General features: G+C 41.4%; 1 protein-coding gene across 1 annotated transcript in view; it reads left to right on the plus strand.

Moving 5' to 3' along the window:
* Positions 1–24,407, plus strand: part of GBF1 (golgi brefeldin A resistant guanine nucleotide exchange factor 1) — a 120,266-nt gene that overhangs the window by 89,854 nt on the left and 6,005 nt on the right. The window contains exons 29-38 of the mRNA XM_015824097.1: positions 589–742; positions 3,761–3,980; positions 7,399–7,553; positions 9,413–9,656; positions 10,689–10,879; positions 16,552–16,702; positions 18,510–18,640; positions 21,537–21,638; positions 22,436–22,549; positions 23,772–23,949. Coding sequence (XP_015679583.1) covers positions 589–742; positions 3,761–3,980; positions 7,399–7,553; positions 9,413–9,656; positions 10,689–10,879; positions 16,552–16,702; positions 18,510–18,640; positions 21,537–21,638; positions 22,436–22,549; positions 23,772–23,949 — 1,640 coding nt within the window. The remainder of the gene's footprint in view (positions 1–588; positions 743–3,760; positions 3,981–7,398; positions 7,554–9,412; positions 9,657–10,688; positions 10,880–16,551; positions 16,703–18,509; positions 18,641–21,536; positions 21,639–22,435; positions 22,550–23,771; positions 23,950–24,407) is intronic.

The following is a 24,407-nucleotide window of genomic DNA, read 5'->3' on the forward strand; positions in this document are numbered from 1 at the left end:
TACAACAACCTGGCATTGAATATAGCTAGTGATTTTAATCATTATCTTCTGGCATTCAGAATGCTATGATTAAAATTTGAACCAAACATCTTATTTTCAGCTGCAATACCAAATCATCCACTAACCCTGAGGTACAGACTGACACTTCTTTGGTGACAATACCAGTTTGATGTTAACATTGGATGGATGAGACAAATATCTATTTTTCTGTCAGCAGAATTGTTGCTGGCTGGCATTGATTAGTTGGCCCTAATTTTGGCTAAATTATTTATTTGATTTGTAACTTGCCTTTATTTTGAACAACTCAAGGCAGTGTACATAATGCTCCCTCCTATTTCTTCTGCAGCAGCAACTTCTGAGTTGGGCTAAGAGTGGCTGTCCCAAAATCACCCAGCTGGCTTCCATGCTTTAATGGAAGACCAGAAATTACAGTCTCCTAATTAAGGGCAGCATCTTAACCAAATTGGCTCTTAGTAAACTATTCACATACATTGATCACACATTCCAACTATCAACTGCCTAGAATAAAGCCTGTGTTTTGGTTTATCTTTCCCCCACAATACTCTTTTTCTTTCCCTTTCTCTATAGGGATCGTGTGACTTTCGTTTGGCAGGCAATGCGAGATCATCTTTACCATTTATGTGTTAATGCTATGGAATACTGTTGTCTAGTGGAAAGAGCAGTAGTGGGACTGTTGAGACTGGCCATCCGACTTCTGCGCAGAGAAGAAATAAGTGCCCAGGTAAATACAGCTCTGTGTGATGAGTTTAGTTTTCTGAAGGGACTGATTTCATGGTGTCTCTGTAGTGTTAGTTCCTTTGTTATCTTTATGGTCATGGTTCACGCTCATGGGCTCCGTACCTACACAGTAAATTACTGGGAATGTTCCAATAATAAAAGTATCGTCAGAGCGTATGTTAAGGGTGGAATTCCTACCTTTCCTTTCCTTTTGTTTTGTTTTTTGTTTTGACCATTGCAAGAAAAGTGTTTCCAGAATTTTTCCATGTTCTTTCAGGACATCTATTGGACATATTCACAGTTTCTGGAGTTTATGGATGAGTCACTAATGATTTAGAAAGTGCTGAATTTGCCATTGAATGGGTACTCCCTCTACTTGCTTTGCTTGTGACAGAGGCACGTTAAGGAATTCTGTCCCATTATCATCTCTCTCTCTCTCTCTCTTTTGCAAAATAGGCTGACTTTTTAGAGGACATGTGTACTTAAGTTTCAGCTTCTGAGCAAGGTACATGATTCAGCTTAACTCCACACATAGAGAAAAACTGATACAGGCAAATAGCAGATTGTAGTGGATATCAATACATGTTACATACTTTTACCTCATCGATGGTGAATCTTTCCGAAGGAACACCTTTCTTTGCTCTCTCAGATCTCCTTGGAATAAAATGCTCCTGCTTCACTGGAGTCTCACTCTTCAAACATTCCTCTAAGCCAGTGGTGGCGAACCTATGGCACACATGCCAGAGGTGGCACTCAGAGCCCTCTCTGTGGGCATGTGCGCCATCGCCCCAGCCCTGCCTTCCCCATGGCCCCCTCCTCACCAGCAGCCCCCCTGGAGGAGAGTTGCCCCCAGGTGCGGCCCGCATGGAGCAGTGCAGCCAAGGACATAGCCGGGCAACAGGGACAAGACTCCGCCCTCGCACCCCATAGTGTGCAGATGATGGGGATAGAGGGCCAATTAAATCAGCATGCACTAACTGAAACATTCTTTCAGATTTTCTATAACTTCTTTTTTCTAATAGGGTAGACTTTTGATTTAGCCTCTCTACAAATTGCACAGTCCAAATAGCTGTCACAATCTTTTACATTCAAACCTACGACCAAGTCACACATTTTCTGCAATATTTTAAAACAGACATGTCAAACACAAGGCCCGGGGGCCGGATGCGGCCCACGAAGTGGTTTCATGTGGCCCGCGAAGCCATCCTGGAATCAGTGAGGGAACGGCCCCCGCTGCCTTGGCCCTGGCCCAGGCCAGCCGGGAGCCAATGTACAATTTTGTGGTGGCCATCCATGCTGAAACGCATTCAGTCTTAGCTTCACAAGGCCATCTAGAAACAGCGAGGAACCAGCCCCTGCTGTGTCGGCCCCGCCCCCTGGGTGCATGCTGGGGAGGTGTCACCCTTTGTGAGGAATGAAGAAATGGACCATGCCTTGGCGCTTGCCCCGGTCCCACCCCCTTCTGCCAGAGACCCTCAGATCTGTCCCACTCCTGCCCAGGCCCCCACAGGCACCCTTGACGCAAACGATGTAGGGCTGGCCATGCCCACCCAGTAGGCCACACCCACTCCATCCACGCCCACCCAGTAGGCCACACCCACCCACCCACCCCCCGAGGGCAACCGCAATGCTGATGCGGCCCTCAATGAAATTGAGTTTGACACCCCTGCTTTAAAAGCTTGCATGACCCAGCCTTCTGTGGAACAAACGTGCACACTCTATGCTTTGGTTCACTAGAAAAGATTGTTTGCACACGTCCTGGTCAAAGGAACACTAAGTTTTGTATATGTAACAAGTCAAAGTTTGGAACACGTGTGTGGGACAATAAGAAATACTGGAACGTACATGGAAACGCTTTTTATGGAGTATGGGAAGTAACAGATTCGTTAGTAGTTTGACACTAGATTTAGAACATGTGTATTTTAAAATAGTTTGTCAAATGGTTATACAAGATGAGGTTTATTAGAGACTCAAGGTTGCCAATTATTAATGTTTCCTATGGGAAAAAGTAACCAGATTCTTTCCACATTTGTTTGATGTTATGGACGTTTTTTGAGATGAAGCCACAAGGTTGATCAGACAATAGATTACCCCACACAAAGGTCAGAAAAGGAGATATCATTTGCAATATCATAGCAGTGCAGCAAATGTCCGAGGTGATTCCTTCATTTCTGATATCCCCACTTAAAATTTATTTCATTTAAGCGTAAATTTTGTATTTCATACTCTCTTTTCCATTCTGAAATGGCAGTGAAAGATTTAAAACTTTGCATTTAGAAACTCTTTACGCATAATATTATTTTTAAATATGACTCTTGTGTGTGAGATGGGTGGCCTCTAATAAATAACCCAATATATTTTATTACAGATCTGTTATTTATTACTACTTCCCTCTTTTTACTTTCTCCATGTTTCAAAAGATTTAAAATAGGAATAAATTCAGGAGAAAAAAGCTTTGTGATTTTTCACCAGGCAACTGGAGGCTAAAGCATATAAGGAACGGTTGCTGGAATTGGGTATGTCTAGTTTAACGAAGAGAAGGACGAGGGGGGACATGACAGCAGAGTTCCAATATCTCAGGGGCTGCCACAAAGAAGAGGGAGTCAAGCTATTCTCCAAGGCGCCTGAAGGCAGGACGAGAAGCAACGGATGGAAACTAAGCAAGGAGAGAAGCAACCTAGAACTAAGGAGAAACTTCCTGACAGTTAGAACAATTAACCAGTGGAACAACCTGCCTCCAGAAGCGGTGAATGCTCCAACACTGGAGGTTTTTAAGAAGAGACTGGACAGCCATTTATCCGAAATGGTATAGGGTTTCCTGCATGAGCAGGGGGTTGGACTAAATGACTTCCAAGGTCCCTTCCAACTTTACTATTATTATTATTATTATTAAGACACAATTACAAATCTAGTTACACTTCCATAATACAGATTTGAGTGTGCTGCTAGTAGATAGCAAACATGAATCTGGTATAGGTATAATTTGACTTTCTTGTAGTTACCATGATTTTTCTCTGAATAGGTGTTGCTCTCCTTGCGAATCCTGCTCATGATGAAACCCAGCATGTTAAACAAGGCAAGTCATCAGATTGCATATGGCCTCCATGAGCTTCTCAAGACTAATGCGGCCAATATTCACTCTGGAGAAGACTGGTACACGCTCTTCACTCTCTTGGAATGCATTGGTTCTGGGGTGAAACCACCCCCAACGCTGCAGCCTATAAGAACAGAGAATGATACAGGTAAATTGGTCAGTGGCAATGGGTTTTCTTGTTGGGAAGCACGATACCAATCTGTTAAGTTAGCAGTTGTTGCTTCAGCCATTTTGTCCAGTAAAGAGCATCACAGAAAAGCAGATCTGATTGCAACTTCTTTCGTCAAAGGGTTAAAAACCGGCAGTTTTTCACCTTTTTCATTTTTTATCACTCATATTTCCAGTCATTATGATTAAATGTAAAAATAGCAGATTAAAAACTAGACATTTTTACTAGAAATGGTCGTGGAAATAAAATTTATAGGAAGGATTCCAAAAGCTTCATGGCTATCAGTGTGCAGCTTCTAGGAAGTTGCTGCTTCAAGGTACCCTGGAAATATTGTGGAACGGACTTACTGAGAGTCCCACAAGTTAGACCATACCAGGAAATCAACTCCATATAAATGCGAAAACTATTCTTATTATGATTAGCTATATTAACAGAATCATGCAAATCTGGTTGTGCTGTACTTCCTCTTCCTCATTATGCTTAAGTGAATAGAGACTTATCTGCCGGAATCATTTCTGAATGTTATCTTGTTATTTTAGCCTTAAAAAAAAGTTTCATCCCCTTTTGCCTAGATAAAGTTTCCTGCATGTTGCAATCAAAGTCATCTTCCTTATTCTCTACAATTACTTGCCTCTCATTTTTTTCCTCCAAAATTGATGAGGAGAGGGCAATATACTGGACAGAGACTGTATAAAGAGCTCCCAACTAGTAGGTTCTTGGGGTAAAGTAAGTGTAGAAGATGCTTGCTTTTTCTGCTGGGAATCAAAGGTGACCTAGGTTTAGACTTAAAGCACCAAAATGTGTTGAAATGATGGATTCTCAGCTTCGTTCCCCTTTGTACCAGAATGGGAAGGAAAAGAAAAGCACAGATTTCTGACATTCCTGAAGCTTTAAAACGGTGCCTCATAGTAAGGAGAGCCAGATGAGAAGCTTGTTGGGCTCAATTCTGCCTACAGACTATCATGAATTGTGTGTATATGCATGCATGTATGTGGCACTTACAACACAACTGTAATATCAGGGAGAATAGAATAGAATTAGAATTAGAATTAGAATTAGAATTAGAATAGAATAGAATAGAATAGAATAGAATAGAATAGAATAGAATAGAATAGAATCTTTGAGTCTCTATTTTCAATTTTAGGTCCACTTATTTGTTTTGTCTGCTCCTTCTCTGTTGTTGTTTCCTGGAATTTTTTTGTTGTTGTAGAGTTAACTTAGAAATTGATTTATATTTTCAAATTTATTTTGGATTTTTTTGTGATTTGAACTCATTGTTTGAATTAATTGCAGTATACTATATATCTCCTTCTGAGAAGTATTTATGTTTTCTTGGTGTGTTCTATCTATATGTCTCTGATCCATGATGGCCAAAAGTTGAAGTTTTCCTTCTTATCTGCAAATAGCTTTAGAGTCCCAGTTAAATAGATATTTGTAATCCAAAAAGTTCAAAAAAGATTTTTTTCCCTAAAGTTTATAATTCTCTCTTTGTCTGCAGCCCAGATTGTTGTCTTTTTTTGTCACAGCTGTTCTTTGTTGTTAAAGCTTTGAAAGTCATAAGCACAGATTAGCTTTTTCCAGGTTTTGGCAAGTTCTCTATGGAGATCATCACTGTCATAATCTTTGTCCACCACTAGATGTCAGCATCTATTTAGTTTTCAATATGAACAATGGTCTTTAAAGTGAGAGTCTTAACCATTCAACCATTTTAAACTTGTCCAAAGTTAAATTTTAGCTTTCAAGTTTATAAATTTATTTCACTACCATATATTTTGATCCTCCATGGAAATTTTAATTCGCTGCTTCCGTTAATATAAGGGTGGGGTGGAAGTCCCCCTCCTTCACTTTCAGAGGTATTTTGCTTCTTGGGGATCTTTTCCAGGAAGTTAAGTGTAGAATAGAAAAGGGAAAATCAGATTTCTCACCCAGTTTCAAGCATGCTGTTTACTGTTGTGCTGGTTAGTTCTTTTGGACTTCGGTTGCAAGTAGCTTGGGCTGATCGGTGAAATACAGCCTTTCTCCTGTCGGATTAGAAGACTTTCCCCAAGATGAAAGGAACGACCACCGTCATTCCAGAGTCGCAGGGGCACCCTTCTTTCTTCACTGCCTCTCGGGTCGGCTTGGATCCATTAGGGTCTCCAGGCAAGATGAAAATTAGCCGCGGGGGTGCGGCGGTCCGCAAGCCTGCAACTAGTCGCTACCGCGCAGGACCGGAAGTCTGAAGCAGCCACTTCTTCTCTACAGGGATCCTTTCCCGCTTTGTAGCTAGTTTTGCTTGGGGGTTGCTTCCTCTTTGGGAATTTCAAAAATCCCTTCCTCCAATCCACCCGCAGGTTCCATTGGTGTCACTATAAAGCTTAGAGTCTTGGAGTAGCCTCCCATGGTCATACCTAGGGGTTCAGAGGCGAAGGTGGCTGGGATGCCCCCTGTAACTGACCCATCTAATTTGTAGAAAGCAATTAGGTTCTTTAATCTCTCAGGCGGGCCCCCAGTTTTCCTACCAGGTTCGGGCTTATCAAACATCTGGTGCACCCCGAGTCTAGTAAGGCTTTTAGGGCCACTGTTGCCCTTTCTCCATCCCCTGGTGGTCTCCCATCCTATTGCTGAGGATGCTTTGGTTACAAAGCCAGGTCTCCTCACATGGAGAGGGAGTGGGCCTCCTTCTGACCCACATACTTTGCCCTCCTGCACCCACCATGAGCAACCTAGCCAAGGAGAGCAAGCACAGCAGCAGCAGCCTTGAGGAGATAAACATAGCTGGGCGCCCCCTCGGGGAAGTGCGGCTGGGCTAGGCAGGGCTGTGGGGTCCCGGTGCCGTGGAAGCTCAAGGGCCGGGCTGGGCACTTGACCTCTGTTGCCCAGGGCTCCGGGCAGTCCATGCCACTGTCCAGGACCTCCCCTGCATAGCCTGAGAGGGACGGTGAGGCTACTCCAGTGGACCATGCCCCGGCACTCGCCCCGATCCAATTCCCCCCTCTGCCGGAGACCCTCGGATCTGCGCCAGTCTTGCCCAGGCCCACACAGGCGCTCCTGACATGAGTGACATTGAGCTGGCCACACACACCCAGTAGACCATGCGCATGCCAGCCACGTCCACCCAGTAGGCTGCACCCACCCCAGCCACACCCACCGCCCATAATGCTGGTACGGCCCTCAATGAAATTGAGTTTGACACCTCTGATCTAAGTCTTCCTTCCCACATTTTTGCTACGATTGGCACACTATGAATGATGACATACGTTGTATGTCATCATTCATAGTGTGGTCAAATCATGTTAGCCCAAGGCACCATCGGAGTATTCGCATTTCCATCATATTAACAAGTCTCTGATGGCATAAACAAAAATAAGCTTTTGCACATTTGCCTCATTCCATTTTGTTTAATTGTTTGTTCAAGGAGCTCAGTCAGACAGTGAGATCTATCATCCAAATGAAGCCAGCCTAGATCGTGGCTACACTTCTGATTCAGAGGTATATGCAGATCATAGCAAGCAAGGTAAATTGCATCGCTCTGTCACTGATGTAGACGTCGTGAACAGCGGCTGGCTAGTGGTAAGTAATTTTGAGTGTTTTGATCTCTTTATATGTATCTGAGATGAATGAATAATTAGGGGTTTTCTCCATCTATTGTTTGAAAAAATTAAAAAGGATCTTGTCCCTCATTTACCATGTTGAAAATAATTCTGCATAAGCAAACTCTGTTCTAAGTCCTCAGTAGTGATTAAGGTAAATTTGGAATATTGACATTTAATAAAAGATTTTAGAATTAATTATGAAAAATAAATAGCTTCTCGGGGGATAGAGACTTTGGTTATTATAGCTATTGCAAGTCACAATAAAGATGTGATTTTAGAAACTAGAGGGGACTAAAGATTCTAAGCCAGTGGTGGCGAACCTATGGCATGCGTGCCAGAGGCAGCACTCAGAGCCCTCCCTGTGGGCACTTGGGCTGTCACCCCAGCCCCGCCTCCCCCTGTGGCCCCCTCCTCACCAGCAGCCCCCCCGCAAGAGAGTCACCCCCTGGTGTGGCCCGCACGGAGCAGTGCAGCCAAGGATATGGCAGCTGGGCAGCGGGGACAAGACTCCGCCCTCGCGCTCCGTCGCGCGCAGATGATGCTGCGGGGCACAGGTGGAGGGCGTGGCCACCATGGCACTGCTGGGCTGCCTGGGCAATCTGCGGCGGGCCGTGGAGGTGGTGGGTGGCCCTGCGGGCGGGGTGGAAAATAGGGTGGGGGTGGGGTGGTTCTTGGGTACTAGGTCTCTAAAAGGTTCGCCATCACTGTTCCAAGCGGAAGAAAAAAAAATAAAACCCTATTTTTGATGTCAGTTAATACTGGGACTTACAAAATATAACATCAGAAATATTAAAGAAAATCTTTTACAGAATACAGCCAGAAATTAGTTATAATAAGAACACGATTGCTATTGATGTCTGCTTGTATGGACAAACTATATCTAAAATATTTTTAATGGAGGAATGACAGATGTGGAACAGATTTTATCTGATATGACAGATAAAGCTGAAGTTTTAAAAATTAAAAGGAAAAGTATAAATGATAAATCAAGAGAATGACCTGGAATTTTTTTTTTTTGAGGGGTGGAAGGGAATCTACAAAAGAGGATTGATAAAACCTCTGTGTCATGGGATAAAGATTGAAGAGAAATCAAATCCTACAGCAATCATTGAATTAAAAATTAAGACTGCTATAAGTAAAAAAAAAAAGGAATATGAAGTTATTTGAGCAAAGGTAAAATAAGACTTTCACAAAATTCTGGCAACCCTTTCTGGACTTTCTGCTAATGCCAGGATTGACAAATTGATATTTTATGAATTTGCTTATAGATAAGGGATGGGATATGGCAGGGGTAGGCAACCTTGGCTCTTTTATGACTCGTGGACTTCAACTCCCAGAATTCCTGAGCCAGCCATGCTGAGGGGAAAGGGAGAGATTTCCAAGCTGAGCCATGCTGGCTCAGGAATTCTGGGAGTTGAAGTCCACGAGTCATGAAGGGGCCAAAGCTTCCCCCATGCTGGCTCAGGAATTCTGGGAGTTGAAGTCCATGAGTCATAAAAGAGCCAAGGTTGCCTACCCCTGGACTATGGGATGAAGAATTATCTGTTTGTAACCTAAAGAGTGTGAAGAGTTATTAAATTGGTTACAGTTGTGATGAAGTTGGAAGTCACTTCTTTAAATATTTATTTTCCTTTTTTTATTATATTCATTCTTTTCTTTTTCTTCTTTTTCCCTGCACTTTTTGTTCTTTTCTCTTTCTTTTTGTTTCCCTAAATTCAGTTCTATTAGTTTCTGCTGTTTTTATAACAATGTTAATAAAATTATATTTAAAAAGCACACTGGCTTCAGTTAGAATGTATGCTTTCCTTTAAACTTTGAATAATCTCTGCTTCACAGGTTGGGAAAGATGACATTGATAATACAGCCATGGCTGGACTTTCCAGACTGGGCAATTCTCCTCTGGTGAATCAGTATAGTCTGACTGTGGGAACTGACCTGGGTCCTCATAATACCAAATCTCTCATGAAGTGTGTTGAGTCCTTATCTTTTATTGTGCGAGATGCAGCTCATGTAACCCCTGAGAACTTTGAACTGTGCGTCAAGACAATCCGTATTTTTGTGGAAGCCAGCCTGAATGGAGGTAAGTCAGATTTCTATCAGCAAAACAGAACTCTAAAATAGTAACATTGATTAGTAGTAGTAGTAGTTTTAACCGTTCAGTCATGTCTGACTCTTGGCAACTTTATAGGCAAGTGCTGTTCATGCTACCCTGTCAAGCACAGCTTCTTTCAGTTGTTGGATATCATTGTATCAGCTTTGATGGTATCAAGCCAGCAAGTGCTTGCCCCTTCTTTTTTGTCTATTAATCATTCCTAGTATCATTGACTTCTCCAATGAATTTGCACACATGACATGGGCAAAGTAAATGTGATTTTGGCTTTTAGTAATGTTTCTGGTTTTATATGGTTCAGCATCCCTGTTGGTTGCTCTGGCTGTCCATAGTATACACCAGGGATCCTCAACCTTGGCAACTTTAAGCTGGCTGAGGAATTCTGGGAGTTGAAGTCCACAAATCTTAAAGTTGTCAAGGTTGGAGAACCCTAGTATACACAATAATTTATACCAGCACTACAGTTCAAAAGCACCAATTCTTCTTCAATCAGCCCTTCTTAGAGTCCCAACTTTTGCACCCATACATCATTATAGGGAAGACTATTGCTCTAACTAGCCTGCTTTTTGTATTTATATTAATATCTCTACTTTTCCAGATCTTATCCATGTTAACCATTGCTGCGTAGCCTAAGGTTATCCTGTGTTTGATTTCAGGTGTAGAACTACCATTGTGAACAATTTTTAATCCAAGGAAGATAAATTATTGAAGTAATTCAATATCCTTCTTGTTGATTTTAAACATCGCATGACCATTTGTAGCTGTTGCCATTACCTTTGTTTTCTGTCCAAAAGACAGTGTTCTTAAAGGACTTGATCTACTTTTCAGCTCCCTGTTCTTAATCACAGTCCACCACTTTCCCCCAGAAGTTATTCATTTATTTAATTGGACTATCTTTATCTAGCTTTAGATAAAAAAAAACAGAGCACATATTTATGCAGAAATACTGAAAATTCAAACGTTTCACAAACTCTTAAGCACCGTTGTATGTTGTGTTTATAGGATGTAAATCCCAGGAGAAAAGAGGGAAAAATCATAAATATGACTCCAAATCAACACGGTTTAAGAAGAAAGCAAAGGAGAACTCTCTGAGACACTTTAAAACCTCCAGCCAGCATCAGCACCGTTCCACCAGTGAAGATGAGGATGAGGATGAGAGTGTCCCTGCCAGCTATCACACTGTATCTTTACAGGTTAGTCAGGACGTAAGTATAGCCATGGTTTTTTCCTCTCCCCTGTGGTTTTTCTAGTGTAATATCTATAAGTTAACTAGATACTCATTCACATAATTTTTTTGTTGTGTGACTTTAAAAAAACACAAATATCTCATAATGAAAGGGGGAAAGGGAAACAGATCTGAATCAGAGTGTCAATAGGGCCGTTCCTTTAACTATGAATATTTTTTATTAAATTTTCATCCTGCTTTCATTGCTTTATAAGTAACTCAAGGCAGAGAACATACACAATACTCCTTCCTCTTCCTATTTTCCCCACAACAACAACCACTCTGGGAAGTGAGTTGGGCTGAGCGGGTATTTCATGCCCAAGGTGGGACTGGAACACAGAGTTTCCTGGTTTCTAGACCAGAACCTTAATCACTATGGCCCAGTGATGGCGAACCTTTTAGAGACCGAGTGCCCAAACTGTAACCCAAAACCCACTTATGTATCGCCGGGTGGGCGTGGCCCATTGGGTGGGCATAGCTGCGGTGGTAACGGCAGACTGGGTGGGACTAAAAGGTTCAATCAATCAATTCCAACTTTGCAAGATCTTTTTTTTCCCGCGAGAAGTTGAAATTGATTGATTGAACTTTTTTTTTTTTTTGCGCACGGCGGCGGGAGCCTGAAGAGAAAAGGTTTTATAAAACCCAGCTGAAGGCCTAGGACTGGGGCGACGGCACGCGTGCCCACAGAGAGGGCTCTGCGTGCCACCTATGGTACGCGTGCCACAGGTTCGCCACCACGGCACTATGCCAAACAAGCTCTGAGGAGCAGTTTGGATTGGCTTATTAAGAGAAGGGAGCTCAGTCTTCCATCCTTGAACTCTGCAAACTAAGCATAATCCCAAAGTTTGGGTGGATTTTATGTGAGTGGTAATTCAGAATAGATAATAAACTATGTACTTTAGCGGATTTTTGAAGATGTTTAACAAGAAATATGTTAAAGAAACAAGATTCAAAACTTGTTATGAGCTTGAAGTTTTAGTGTTCATTATCTAACTAAGTCGAATGTTGGGTTTTTTTTCTTCGTAGTTCTTTTATTAGGCTGTTGTTTACTGTTTGATTGTTTGTCTGAGTTGGTAGTTCCTTGATTGGGATATTATTTACTGTTTGATTGTTGATCTGATGTTAATCCTGGTGTTAATTCCTATTTATTTGGGCATTGATTGCTGGCAAGGAGGTGTTCTGATCTTTTTGTTTCCTTTTTATCAATTTCCCTCTCTCTTTTGAATAGTGTGTAGATGTTGATGTGCCTGTTGAAGTCTGAATTGTCTTGAGTGCCAAGCTTCCATGAATTTCCTAGCATTTTTGGACATGGCTTAGTGTCAGATCCTCACATTTTCCCAGTTGAAACTATGGTGAAAGTCTGTTCACGTGTTGTAAAATTAAGGAGTTTTCATCATGTCTTTTGACAGTTGTTGTTCTGCTAGTCTTCTGCCTGTCTGTACTACAGAGTAGTTGTTACAGTCTTTATACTATATGTTGTAGAAGATGATTCCTTTTTTTATTCCTTGGGCTATTGGCTCTTTTGGTTTACTTAAGATGTTTTGGAAGACTGTAGTTGGTTTGTGTGCTATAATAATGCCGTATTGTTGTAACAGTATGTTAGTTGCTTCTGAGATTTTTAATGTAATAGCAGTGTTATGTTTTTGATGTATAGCAGTGCTGTGTTTTTGATAGCTTGTGTTGATTGTGCTGTATTGACTTGTGTGGTCACAATCTTTTGATACAGTTGCATGGGTATTCATTTGGTTGGAAGATGTCTAGGCTAGCGGTTCTCAACCTATGGGTCGCGACCCCATTTGGGGTCGATCGACCATTTCACGGGGGTCGCCAAGCAAGGCTGTTCGCCATTTTTTTCCCCCTTTTCTGGCGGGTGCCTTACCTCCCTTGAGCTGGGCCAGCTGGTGGTCGGCCTGCTCCGTCTCTGCCGCTTGCCAGCTACGCCTCGGCCAGCGCAGGGGGCGGAACCACGCATGCGCGGCACTCCCGGGCAGGGAAAGTCCTCGACTTACGACCAGTTGGGTAGTCCTCGACTTACAACCGGTTTAGTCCTCGACTTACGACCGGTTTAGTCCTCGACTTACGACCGGTTGGGGTCGCGGCATTAAAAAGGTTGAGAACCACTGGTCTAGGCAATCTGCTTCCATTTTCTGGCTGTTCAGGTTTGCTAAAATTTGTTTGTGCTAGTCTAAATAATGTTCTTACACAGCTTCCATTGTGGGAGGTTGGGTTGTTATCCTGATAAGGTTCTTGTGGGTGGTTTTATGATACACTTGTGTTTCTATTTTGCCACCATTTCCTCTGTGCTGATGAGGATATCCAAGAAAGGAGTGTGTTGTTTTTGTCTTCCCTTGTGAATTTTATTCTTTTGAAAATGTTGTTGATTGTTTTATGTTACTCCTTTTTTATTATGACAAAGGCGTCGTGTACTGTACATACCAGAACCATGCCTTTGATTGTATACTATAGTTTCTAGATGTTACAGTCTCTGCTACGGTATGTACTGTGTTCACATGTGTATTCCTTTAATTTGTGGTAAGGCAGAGGTTGATGAGGTCCATGATCTTAAGTGTATTTGGTTAGGTCAGGTATGTTATATAGTAGTGTGCTGCCATGGATTCTTTTGGTAGTTTTGGGTTGGTGGATATAAAGAGTGCCATGACATCAAATGAAACCATGATCTCATCTTTTATTTTATGGAGGCACTGTAGTGGGGAGTTGATAGAATATTGTCTCCCCTCTGTAAGATATTCAAACTTTCTTGTTAGTTCTTTAACTGTTTTGAACGTTGGGTTCCCTGGTAACAATACAATTGGATGGAAAGATATGTTAGGCTTCTGTATTTTAGGTCATCTATAGAACTGTGGGAGGATGGGTCCATTGCTGATGGGATGAGATGAATCCACCAACTGATCAATCCGCTGTCCAAAGACTGGAGGAAATTAACATTCTATTTGAATCATTTGTAGTTTATTGTCCACTATGTGACGTGTATTTTTTTTGTTCATTTGTCTATATCAGTGATGGCGAACCTTTTAGAGACTGAGTGCCCAAACTGCAACCCAAAACCCACTTATGCATCGTCGGGTGCTGTGTGGGTGTGGCCATTGGGTGGGTGTGGCCCATTGGGTGGGCGTGGCTGCGGTGGTAACAGCAGACTGGATGGGACTAAAAAGTTCAATCAATCAATTCGAACTTTGCAAGATCTTTTTTTTCCCATGAGAAGTTGAAATTGACTGATTCATTGAACCTTTTTTTTGTACACGACGGCGGAAGCCTAAAGCGAAAAGGTTTTATAAAACCCAGCTGAAGGCCTAGGACTGGGACGACGGCGCGCGTGCCCACAGAGAGGGCTCTGAGTGCCGCCTCTGGCACCCGTGCCATAGGTTCGCCACCACTGGTCTATATGTTCCCCGGTGCATATAGACTCTGGACAGCATACAATTGTTCAAAATGCAATTAAAAAAACAATTAAAATAATGGCACTCAACTATGAAAATTATTCAAACAAAACTAAGAGCCAAAATGTGCAGTTTATGCTTCTGTTTCTATTTAAGCTGATTAATCCGAGTAATGCTCTGTCATATGTGTGTAATACTTACATGGGCTTTCCCTATAAACTTTTTTTTTAGTTTTAATTTTAACTTTTTACTTTGCTTTCTCAGATAATGACAGATAGTCCTTTTTACACAATGTGAAATTTACATAGACGTCACAAAACTAATTGCCAATCTTGCCCTATCCCTTTCCATTTAAAGGGAATTCTTTAAAAAAAAAGAAGAGAAAAATCTTTTTTCTTTCCAATCAAATCTGTGAACTTACAAAAGATGTAAGTTAAAGAAGTTTGTTATCAAAGTGAAAGAATTGCTAACCTCTTACCTTATTGTAGATAATACAGTGAAGCTATTTAAATTCAATCATTGTCACTTTCTTACAATTATATACACTATGCTCCTTCTCAAGGTGAGAAACAAATATTCATGATTCACAGTTTTTAGCAATAAATTTAGCAATTTCTTTGACTTGGCCCGTAATTTAATTTTAAGTTTATATGCATACTACATACCAATTGCACTTCACTTTGCAATTCTTTCTTTTACAGTGCAAGTGGAGTTTTGTGTGTGCGCGCGTGCGCTTGCCAATTGCTCATGCGGCTTGGTTTGAAACAGGCTGTAGCCTGGTAGTGGGCCACAGTCCGGGAGTTGGTGACCCCTGGTCTAGGATGTGAGGGGTCAGTAGATATTTTCTCAGCCCTCCTTCTAACCCAGTGGTGGCAAACCTATGGCACGGGTGCCAGAGGCGGCATTCGGAGCCCTCTCTGTGGGCACGCATGCTGCCGCCCCAGCTCCGCCACCCCTGTGGCCCCCTCCTCACCAGCAGCCCCCCCCGGAGGAGAGTCACCCCGGGCGCAGCCTGCACAGAGCAGCTAGCCAAGGACATGGCAGCCGGGCAGCAGGGACAAGACTCCGCCCTCACGCCCCATCGCGTACAAATGATGCTACGGGGCACGGACAGAGGGCATGGCCGCCATGACACTGCTGGGCCGCCTGGGCGATCTGCTGTGGCGGGCGTGGAGGTGGTGGGTGGCCCTGCGGGCAGGAGGGGCGAGGCGGTTTTGGGGCACTCGGTCTCTAAAAGATTCGCCATCACTGTTCTAACCCGTGCAATATACAGGTCCTCTGTAGAAGGCAGGCTGGTTGCAGTTGTTTTTTCTGCAGTCCTTTCTATCCATTGAAGCCTGTTCCTGTCCTGTTTGGTTGCTGTACCAAACCAGACAGTTATAGAAGTACAAATGACAAACTCAATAATTCTTCTTCTGCAGAATTATTATAACAACAGCTCCTGAGGCAGTCTGAACTTTCTGGCTTGATGCAGGAAGAACATTCTTTGTTGTGCCTTTTTAATGATAGTTTGAATGTCAGGTGTCCATTTATGAAACATCCCAGAAAAGTATTCTTAATAAAAACTATGCAGGAGGAACTTTGAAATGCAATGCAATCTGAAAATACTTTAAATACATAGTTTGGTATTTTTGCTTTTTAAAAAATGCATTTGGCATTCATTCTGCAGACACCCTGGATCTTTATTTTATTGTGTCTGCTGAGACTTCATAACTTTTTCTTTTTGGGGAGAGTGTATTTTATTTTCATATAAAATGAATAGGAAGAGAAAACTTCATTCTAAATATACAGATAGTCCTCGACTTACAACCACAATTGAACCCCAGATTTCCACTGCTAAGTGAGTTTTGCCCCATTTTACAACTTTTGTTACCAAAGTTGTTAAACGAATCACTGCAATTACTAAGTTAGTAACATGGTTGTTAAATAAATCTGGCTTCCCGATTGATATGCCTGTGAGAAGGTCGCAAAAGAGGATCACATGACCCCGGGATACTGTAACTATCATAAATATGAGCCGGTTGCCAAGTGTCTGAATTGTGATTGTGTGACCCTGGGGATGCTGCAACAGTCCTAAGTATGAAAAATGGTCATAAGTCACTTTTTTCCAGTGCTGTTGTAACTTTGAACGCTCACTAAACAAAAGGTTGTAAGTCAAGAACTACCTGTAGTGAAGTTTTTTATTTATTTATTTTATAAAAGAGGTAAAAAAGCTAAACTTTTTACCTTACTTCTTTTACAGCTATTGGATCTAATGCACACCCTTCATACACGAGCTGCTACCATCTACAATTCTTGGGCAGAAGAGCAGCACCATCTGAAAATTTCGGAGAAGAAAATAGAAGCAAATTCTCGAGCCTTATGGATCAATTGTTGGTGCCCACTGTTGCAAGGTAAAGCTAGCACAACCTAGAATATTACAAGTAGTCCTAGACCAGGGGTAGGCCACCTTGGCTCTTTTATGACTTGTGGACTTCAACTCCCAGAATTCCTGAGCCAGCCATGCTGAGGGGAAAGGGAGAGATTTCCAAGCTGAGCCATGCTGGCTCAGGAATTCTGGGAGTTGAAGTCCACGAGTCATAAAAGAGCCAAGGTTGCCTACCCCTGTTCTAGTCCAATCTCCTGTTCAAGCAGGAGACCCGCCTATACCATTTCAGGCAAGTGACCGTCCACAGTCTCTTCTTAAAAGCCTCGAGTGATGAAGCTCCCACAGCTTCTGAAGTCGAGCTATTCCACTATTTAATTGTTCTACACCAGGGGTAGGCAACCTTGGCTCTTTTCTGACTCGTGGACTTCAACTCCCAGAATTCCTGAGCCAGCTATGCTGAGGGGAAAGAGAGAGGTTTCCAAGCTGAGCCATGCTGCCTTAGGAATTCTGGGAGTTGAAGTCCACGAGTAATAAAAGAGCCAAGGTGGCCTACCCCTGTCCTAGACTTACAATTGTAATGAAGCTTGTCCATTAGAGTTTTAAGTCATGATGGTCATAAAACAGACCATCACATGATCAATCCAATTTTACATCCTTTTTTCCAGTAGCCATTAAGAAAATCACCACAGTTGTTAAGCAACTGCCATGGTCATTTAAAAAAACCTGTTGTTCTCTATCGGGCATTTTTGCTAAAACCAGAAGTAAATCTGGGGCTGTTGCCAAGTGTCTGGAATACTGTCACATGACCATGGGGAGAGGTGTCCATCCGAACTTCAGAACTAAGTTGTAAAGTATCTTAATAATAATAATAATAATAACAACAATAACAACAACAACAATAATAAAGTTGGAAGGGACCTTGGAGGTCATCGAGTCCAACCCCTTGCTCAGACAGGAAACCCTACACCATTTCAGACAAATGGCTGTCCAGTCTTTTCTTAAAAACTTCCAGTGTTGGAGCATTCACCGCTTCTGGAGGCAGGTTGTTCCATTGGTTAATTGTTCTAACTGTCAGGAAGTTTCTCCTTAGTTCTAGGTTGCTTCTCTCCTTGATTACTTTCCATCCATAGCTTCTCGTCCTGCCTTCAGGCGCTTTGGAGAATAGCTTGACTCCCTCTTCTTTGTGGCAGCCCCTGGGATATTGGAACACTGCTATCATGTCCCCCCTCGTCCTTCTCTTCATTAAACTAGACATACCCAATTCCAGCAACTGTTCCTCGTATGTTTTAGCCTCCAGTCCCCTAATCATCTTCGTTGCTCTTCTCTGTACTCTTTCTAGAGTCTCAGCATCTTTTTTACATTGTGGTGACCATGTTTGAGATAGGCTGCACCTCACAAGAACTTGGGAGAATGTATCTGGAAAATGACTGGCTCAACTTATCAGAAGGGCTTTAAAATAAAGTTGACGGGGGAGGGTAACCAATATCTTGGATCTTTGGGACTTTATTCCAGCCACAAACTCAAGACAACCAATCAAATAATGAGGTAGAGAGTGAGGAGAAAGAAGAAAAAACCAAATACAAAGTAGGAGAAGCATACTCAGGATCAGCCATAAAGGACTCAAATGCCTATACGCTAACTCTCAAAGTTTAGGGAACAAACAAGGTGAACTTGAAGTATTAGTACACGAGAGTAGGTATCATATAGTTGCTGTTACTGAAACCTGTGGCATGAAACTCAAGACTGCCATGTTGGATATAAGTTGGATATAAGTTTATTAACCAAGGGTAAATAAATAATTCTTTTTCACACCACTTTTGTCTTCTGTACAGGCATTGCATGCTTGTGTTATGACGCAAGACGGCAAGTGCGGATGCAAGCACTGACCTACCTGCAGCGGGCTCTTCTCGTGCATGATTTACAAGCTCTTGATGCTTTGGAGTGGGAATCCTGTTTCAATAAGGTAATTGCAAGGAATGCTGTGTGAGGGAATGATTCAGCTTTTCAAAGATAATAAGGATTGGACTCACTCTGATCACAGGGTCTCAGAAATTTAGGTGAAAGGCAACAATTAAGTTAAAAAAAACAACCAAAAATTAGAAAGTATTTTTTATGATCAGGCCCTGTTTGAGAGAGTTTGCTATATATGTGGAATTTATGCAGTTTTATGCTGTTTATTTGTACTATTAAGGATAACTTAGTACTTTAGGCATGAGATACTGTGGAATATTTGGATAGAAATCCTTCAGGTAAATAATTGAACAATAACTCAGTTTGGTGTGGGATATAAGGAGGATCTCAGTTTAATTGCTGCTAGATAAATTGGAGAGAGGAAATTCTACTGTCACTTTGACATTTCAAGTAACCATGCCAAAAGGGAAATTTCCTATTTACTAGTATCAGACAGTATTGCACACTAGTGTTACATATTGTAAATATGAGTTTTGGGTGAAACTTCATCTTAACATTTCAGCAAGTTTAAATTCAAATTTTTACTTATCTATTATCTATCTATTATAAATAAATAAATAAAAATGTAAATGTTCGTTTGTTCAAAATCTTAAATCTCTGAAAGTTCTTCACCGATTGCTTTGAAATTTTGACACAACGTTGCATTCGAATACGCACGTGTTTTTATACACCTATATTATATAGATGTCACACCTGTGACAGGTAAAACATGCTTTTTTTGAAAAACAGCACCATCTGTTGGATGTAAAAGCAACACACGCTTTTCCCAGACTGAGCCACAGCAACGCGTGGCCGGTTATAGCTAGTTGATTTATAAAAATAATAAAGGTGGAATACAAATAAACCCTGTATTACTTTTATAATTCAAGGTGAACATACCTAATAACAGGTAGAACTTAAATTATGATCACAGTTGAGCCTGAGATTTCCAGTACTAAGCCAAGATAGTTATTAAGTAAGTTTTGCCCCATTTTAACAACCTTTCTTGCCATAGTTGTTCAGTTAGTAGCACAACTGTTAGATGAATCTGGCTTCTCCATTGATTTTGCTTGTCAGAAGGTTGCAAAGGGTGACTACGTGACCCTGGGGCACTGCAACCGTCATAAATACACGCCAGTTGCCAGGCGTCCAAATTTTGACCATGTGACTATGGTGTGCTGCAGCAGACGTAAATGTGAAAAATGGCCACAAGTCATTCTTTTCAGTGCTGTTGTAACTTTGAACAGCCACTAAACAAGGTTGTAAGTCAAAAACCACCTGTACATCTTCATCCTCCTATTTTCTCCAGAGTAACAACCCTCTGAGTTGGGTTGGGCTGAGAGAGAGTGACAGGCCGAAGGTCACCGAGTTGGCTTTCATGGCTAAGATGGGCTTAAAATTGATCATTTCCTGGTTACAAGCCTAGTGCCTTAACCAGTAGACCAGGGGTAGACAACCTTGGCTCTTTTATGACTCGTGGACTTCAACTCCCAGAATTCCTGAGCCAGCCACGCTGAGGGGAAAGGGAGAGGTTTCCAAGCTGAGCCATGCTGGCTCAGGAATTCTGGGAGTTGAAGTCCACGAGTCATAAAAGAGCCACGGTTGCCTATCCCTGCAGTAGACCAAACTGGCTCTCTTGGCTACGGAATGGGACAATTCGCTGCGGGACAACTCGCCCTGGCCAACTCGCCACGGGACAAATCAACAATTCAATTTAATTATTTAAAATAATTTTAAAATTTATTTTAATTTTTGTCCTTCACGTTTTATTTCGTCCCTCCTTTGGCATTCTCTCTTAATGATTCTATTTGACTATTTCTTCCATATTATTGTAATTTTTGAGTTGTTCGCAGCAAGTTGGCCCTGGCGAATTGTCTAGTGGTGAGTTGGCCGGTGTAAGTTGGCTGTGGCAGGTTGTTGTAGAGACCCTGTCGGCTATGCCTATAAAATTGACTATGAAAGAGATTTTTTGCGTTATATAATGCTTTTGCTATGATGTAGTGAACAATACTTAAAAGTTTTTAGGCAAAAAAAAAGCTCCTGGAGCAGCTTAGAAACATTTTGTAGTAAAGGAAAACAACGTTGGTAATAAACGAGAGAAGATAGGAAGCAAATTCAGGAAGCAGTTTGACGTTACAGCTAGAATAAGACGGCTTTGCTGCTGCTGTGGATACAGTTCAAAGGCAGTTGGACTATCAAAAAATGGAAGACTATCCAAATTTCTGCAGTCAGGAAGTCCCCTTTCTTACATTCTGAATTATAGCTAAAATTGGAAGATAAGCCAAAGAGAGAGACTCGTGAACTCAGGTGGGTTTCCTGATTCTCCTTGCTAGAGAAAATACAATTCAATATCTCTTTTTCAAATCTGATGTTTTGACCGAGCTGGGCACATTAGTTCCAAAGATGGAATTCTGCATTCCGTATAAGGCTTCATAGGAATTGCAACTTATATCTTTGAATCTCAAAGAGAATCATGGAACTCAAGGCATTTTCCTGACTTCCATTGCGAGGGAGAGCATGATTCAACATCTTCTTTCATTGAAAGAAAAAGTAGCCCTAGAGAGTTGTGGCCACATAAACTGAAGTAAATAACTATATTCTTATGAAATAACTCACTAGCACGATGAAACTCTGATCATAATTCTGATCATAAATTCACTGAATTGTGGGCTGTACAAAGCAAAATAAGACAAACAAACAAGCCTGAAGTGGAAACTAATAGGAACCAGTGCCTATTTTTGGCCTGTGGGTGGAAATTTATTTTATTAATGCCATTTATCTATCGATGAATCAACCTGCTTCCTCCTCCAGTCTGCCAGGACTTAATTTCTGATTTGCTTGCAGCCTGCCTACAGTATTAAGAGTTTTCTTTCTTAACTATTTGCAAATTCCATATCTTGGATCAATAGGTTCTGTTTCCTTTGTTGACCAAACTTCTGCAAAATATTAGCCCAGCAGATATTGGAGGAATGGAGGAGACTAGAATGAGAGCTTCAACTCTACTCTCCAAGGTATAAAAGGCTATTTCTCTTTTCAGAGGGTGATTTCTGATTGAATTGTAATGATTCCCGTGATTAAGCAGAAGGAAATGAAAACCGGATGCAGTTTCCAGAATTTAACCCACTTCCAATGGAGACTGCCCAACAGATTCTGTCACTGAAGAACTAAAAGCAGGGGTGTCAAACTGTCGGTCCGCGGACCGGACACGTCATGTGGAAGCCGCGCCCTCCCCATTGCCGGCAATGGCAAAACCGTCCCGATACGTTGCGCGACGTCACGTGACATCGCGAGTTTGACATGTCTGAACTAAAGCAAATTTGTTTACTTTTATCAGAGCACTTACGGGACTGGAAAACTGCCTCACAGCTTCCTTTGGGAAGCAATGCAAGTTTTTAAAAAAGATTCAGCATTTTTTGCTACAAACTTGTCATTTAAATATACACATTTAATTGTTTCTATTGTCTCTATAAAATTCACGGAGGAACTTTTTTCAGCTTTAAAGGACTAGGTATGTTTTTATGTGAAGCTGTAAAAATTTTACTCCAGAATTTAAAATGAAAGGCTAATTTGGGGGAGTCTTAATTTGATTCCTCATACATTTACCCTGAAAATTTTGTGCCACGTTCTTAATTGGCACTACTAATTTCACTCAGTTTTTTTGTTTTTTTTTTATTAAGAATAAAGAACAGTGTGCCACTTGGTCAAACCGATATTGGTAAAAAAATAATAATTGTTAATATCACATGAAAATCACCATGGACAAGACTTTTTCCATTCCTGCTGAATCCTTAAAATAAATTCTGTTTAGGTCTTCTTGCAACATTTGTCCCCACTCCTCTCTCTCCCGACATTTGCTGCTTTATGGCTGACAATATTGGATTTTATGGACAAATACATGCACGCTGGCTCCAGTGACTTGTTGGTAAGTAAGTCCTTGCTATCCTTAATTGCTAGTAGCTCTCTTTGCAAGATCCGATTTTTTACTTCTCCAATTTCTCAATGGCATGTGAAGACCAAAGTTGGCAGTCAGGAAGAAACATATAACAAGGCCGTGCAGCCTTAATCAGATTAAGTATCACATTTATGTCTGGGAACCCATTCATAAAAATTCGGGAGTCAGGATTAATAATAAATGCACTTTTAATTAACAAATGGTTTAATTCATTCTGTCCCAGTTCTCTTCTCTCCTTTCTCCATGCTATAAATGCACAGAATTACACATTTACAGTACTTTCTGTTATTCTCAGCTAGGTAACAAAATTCTCACTCCTTTATAAGCAGCTATGAGAGCAATATCCATTGCAGAAATGCACTCTGCTTGGAAAAAAATAAAGAGGAGAAATGTGGAGTGTGGCCTGGAGTATTTTCAGCTTCAAAGAAGGGAAATTAACTTTTTGTTTTGTTTCAAAATAAGCAAAGAAACAAGCAAGATAAGGAGATTGTGATAGATCACTTTCCTCCTGTTCCATCCAGTTGAAACAGAATCTCAAAATGATCAAAGAAAAGGATGGTTTTCTCTTGAGATCTCTATTATACCTTTTCATTCACTGCCTATTGGATGATAATCTCAGGAATCAAAAATATTTTGTCCCATGTGTCATCCCAGGAATCACGGTAAAGAAGCAGTTTGGTTTATACAGCAGTGAGGCTATATCTAGGGTAAAAGAGAACAAAAAGAGGATTTTAACATTGTATTAAGATTTCAAACATGGCAGGCAGTATGAGAGGGGTAATGGAGAGTGCTGCTGCTGGCAGGAGCAGATAGTCTTAAGTGCCAAACCAAAATTCAGGACAGCAGACATAACTAAAACTTATTGTCAGTACATTTATCATAAAATAGCATAAGGACAAATTGTTAAAACCGTCTAACTTTGGATGTAAATGAGGTTTCATGAAAAACAGACAAACTAATATTGTACTCTTGTCAGGTACTGATGTAGCTCTGTCCCATTTCTTGGCAACTCAAGCAAAGTTGTAGGGTTAGCTGTAGAAAGATGCCAAGTATTCTGTGGTTCTAAAATTCAATTCCAAGTAATAACATTCGTTTCTTGCCTCAAGATTCAGTGGCAATTTTGCAGGAGTCTCTGGGGCCATCCTTAAGTTTTCAGGAAGCTGCAGACCCATAAATATGTTTTGCCTTCCAGCTAGAAGCCATCCCTGAATCACTGAAGAATATGCTGCTAGTAATGGACACAGCTGGGATATTCCATAATGCTGATTCACGAACAGGCTACTCAGATCTATGGGAAATCACCTGGGAGCGCATAGACTGCTTTTTGCCAAAACTACGAGATGAGCTCTTCAAACAGACAGTCATCCAAGGTATGCATGCAGAAGCCCATATAGAGCCCTTGGGCCTTTGAGTTAAAGGGTCCTTTCTAGACCAAGATCCCTTTGAAAGAGGCTACTATTTGAATTTTGGAAAGTCACAAGCCAAGGCCGGGAATAACAATTTCCTTTTTATCACCTTCCCAAATTTAATTTGCTTTTATATATCTATATATTTCATCTTTATCAAATTTCAACATCAAACATTAAAATACTAACATAAAAGGAAAAGGGACTAACAAAACAAAAATGACCCAAAATTATATATCAGATATAATCAGTGATAGGATTCAAATACCTGAACATCCGGTTCTCTGCGTGGATGCAGGCCTGGGCCTCCGAGGCCTAGAATGGACTTCTGGAAGTGACATCCATGCATTTCCTGTGGGCTGTTCTAGATCTGGGAGGCCTCCTCCGAGGCCTAGAACGGACTTCCAGAAATGACATCAACA

The sequence above is a fragment of the Protobothrops mucrosquamatus genome, unplaced genomic scaffold (assembly GCF_001527695.2).
Source record: "Protobothrops mucrosquamatus isolate PMUCROS unplaced genomic scaffold, P.Mucros_1.0 scaffold2116, whole genome shotgun sequence".
Classification (NCBI taxonomy): Eukaryota; Metazoa; Chordata; class Lepidosauria; order Squamata; family Viperidae; genus Protobothrops; species Protobothrops mucrosquamatus.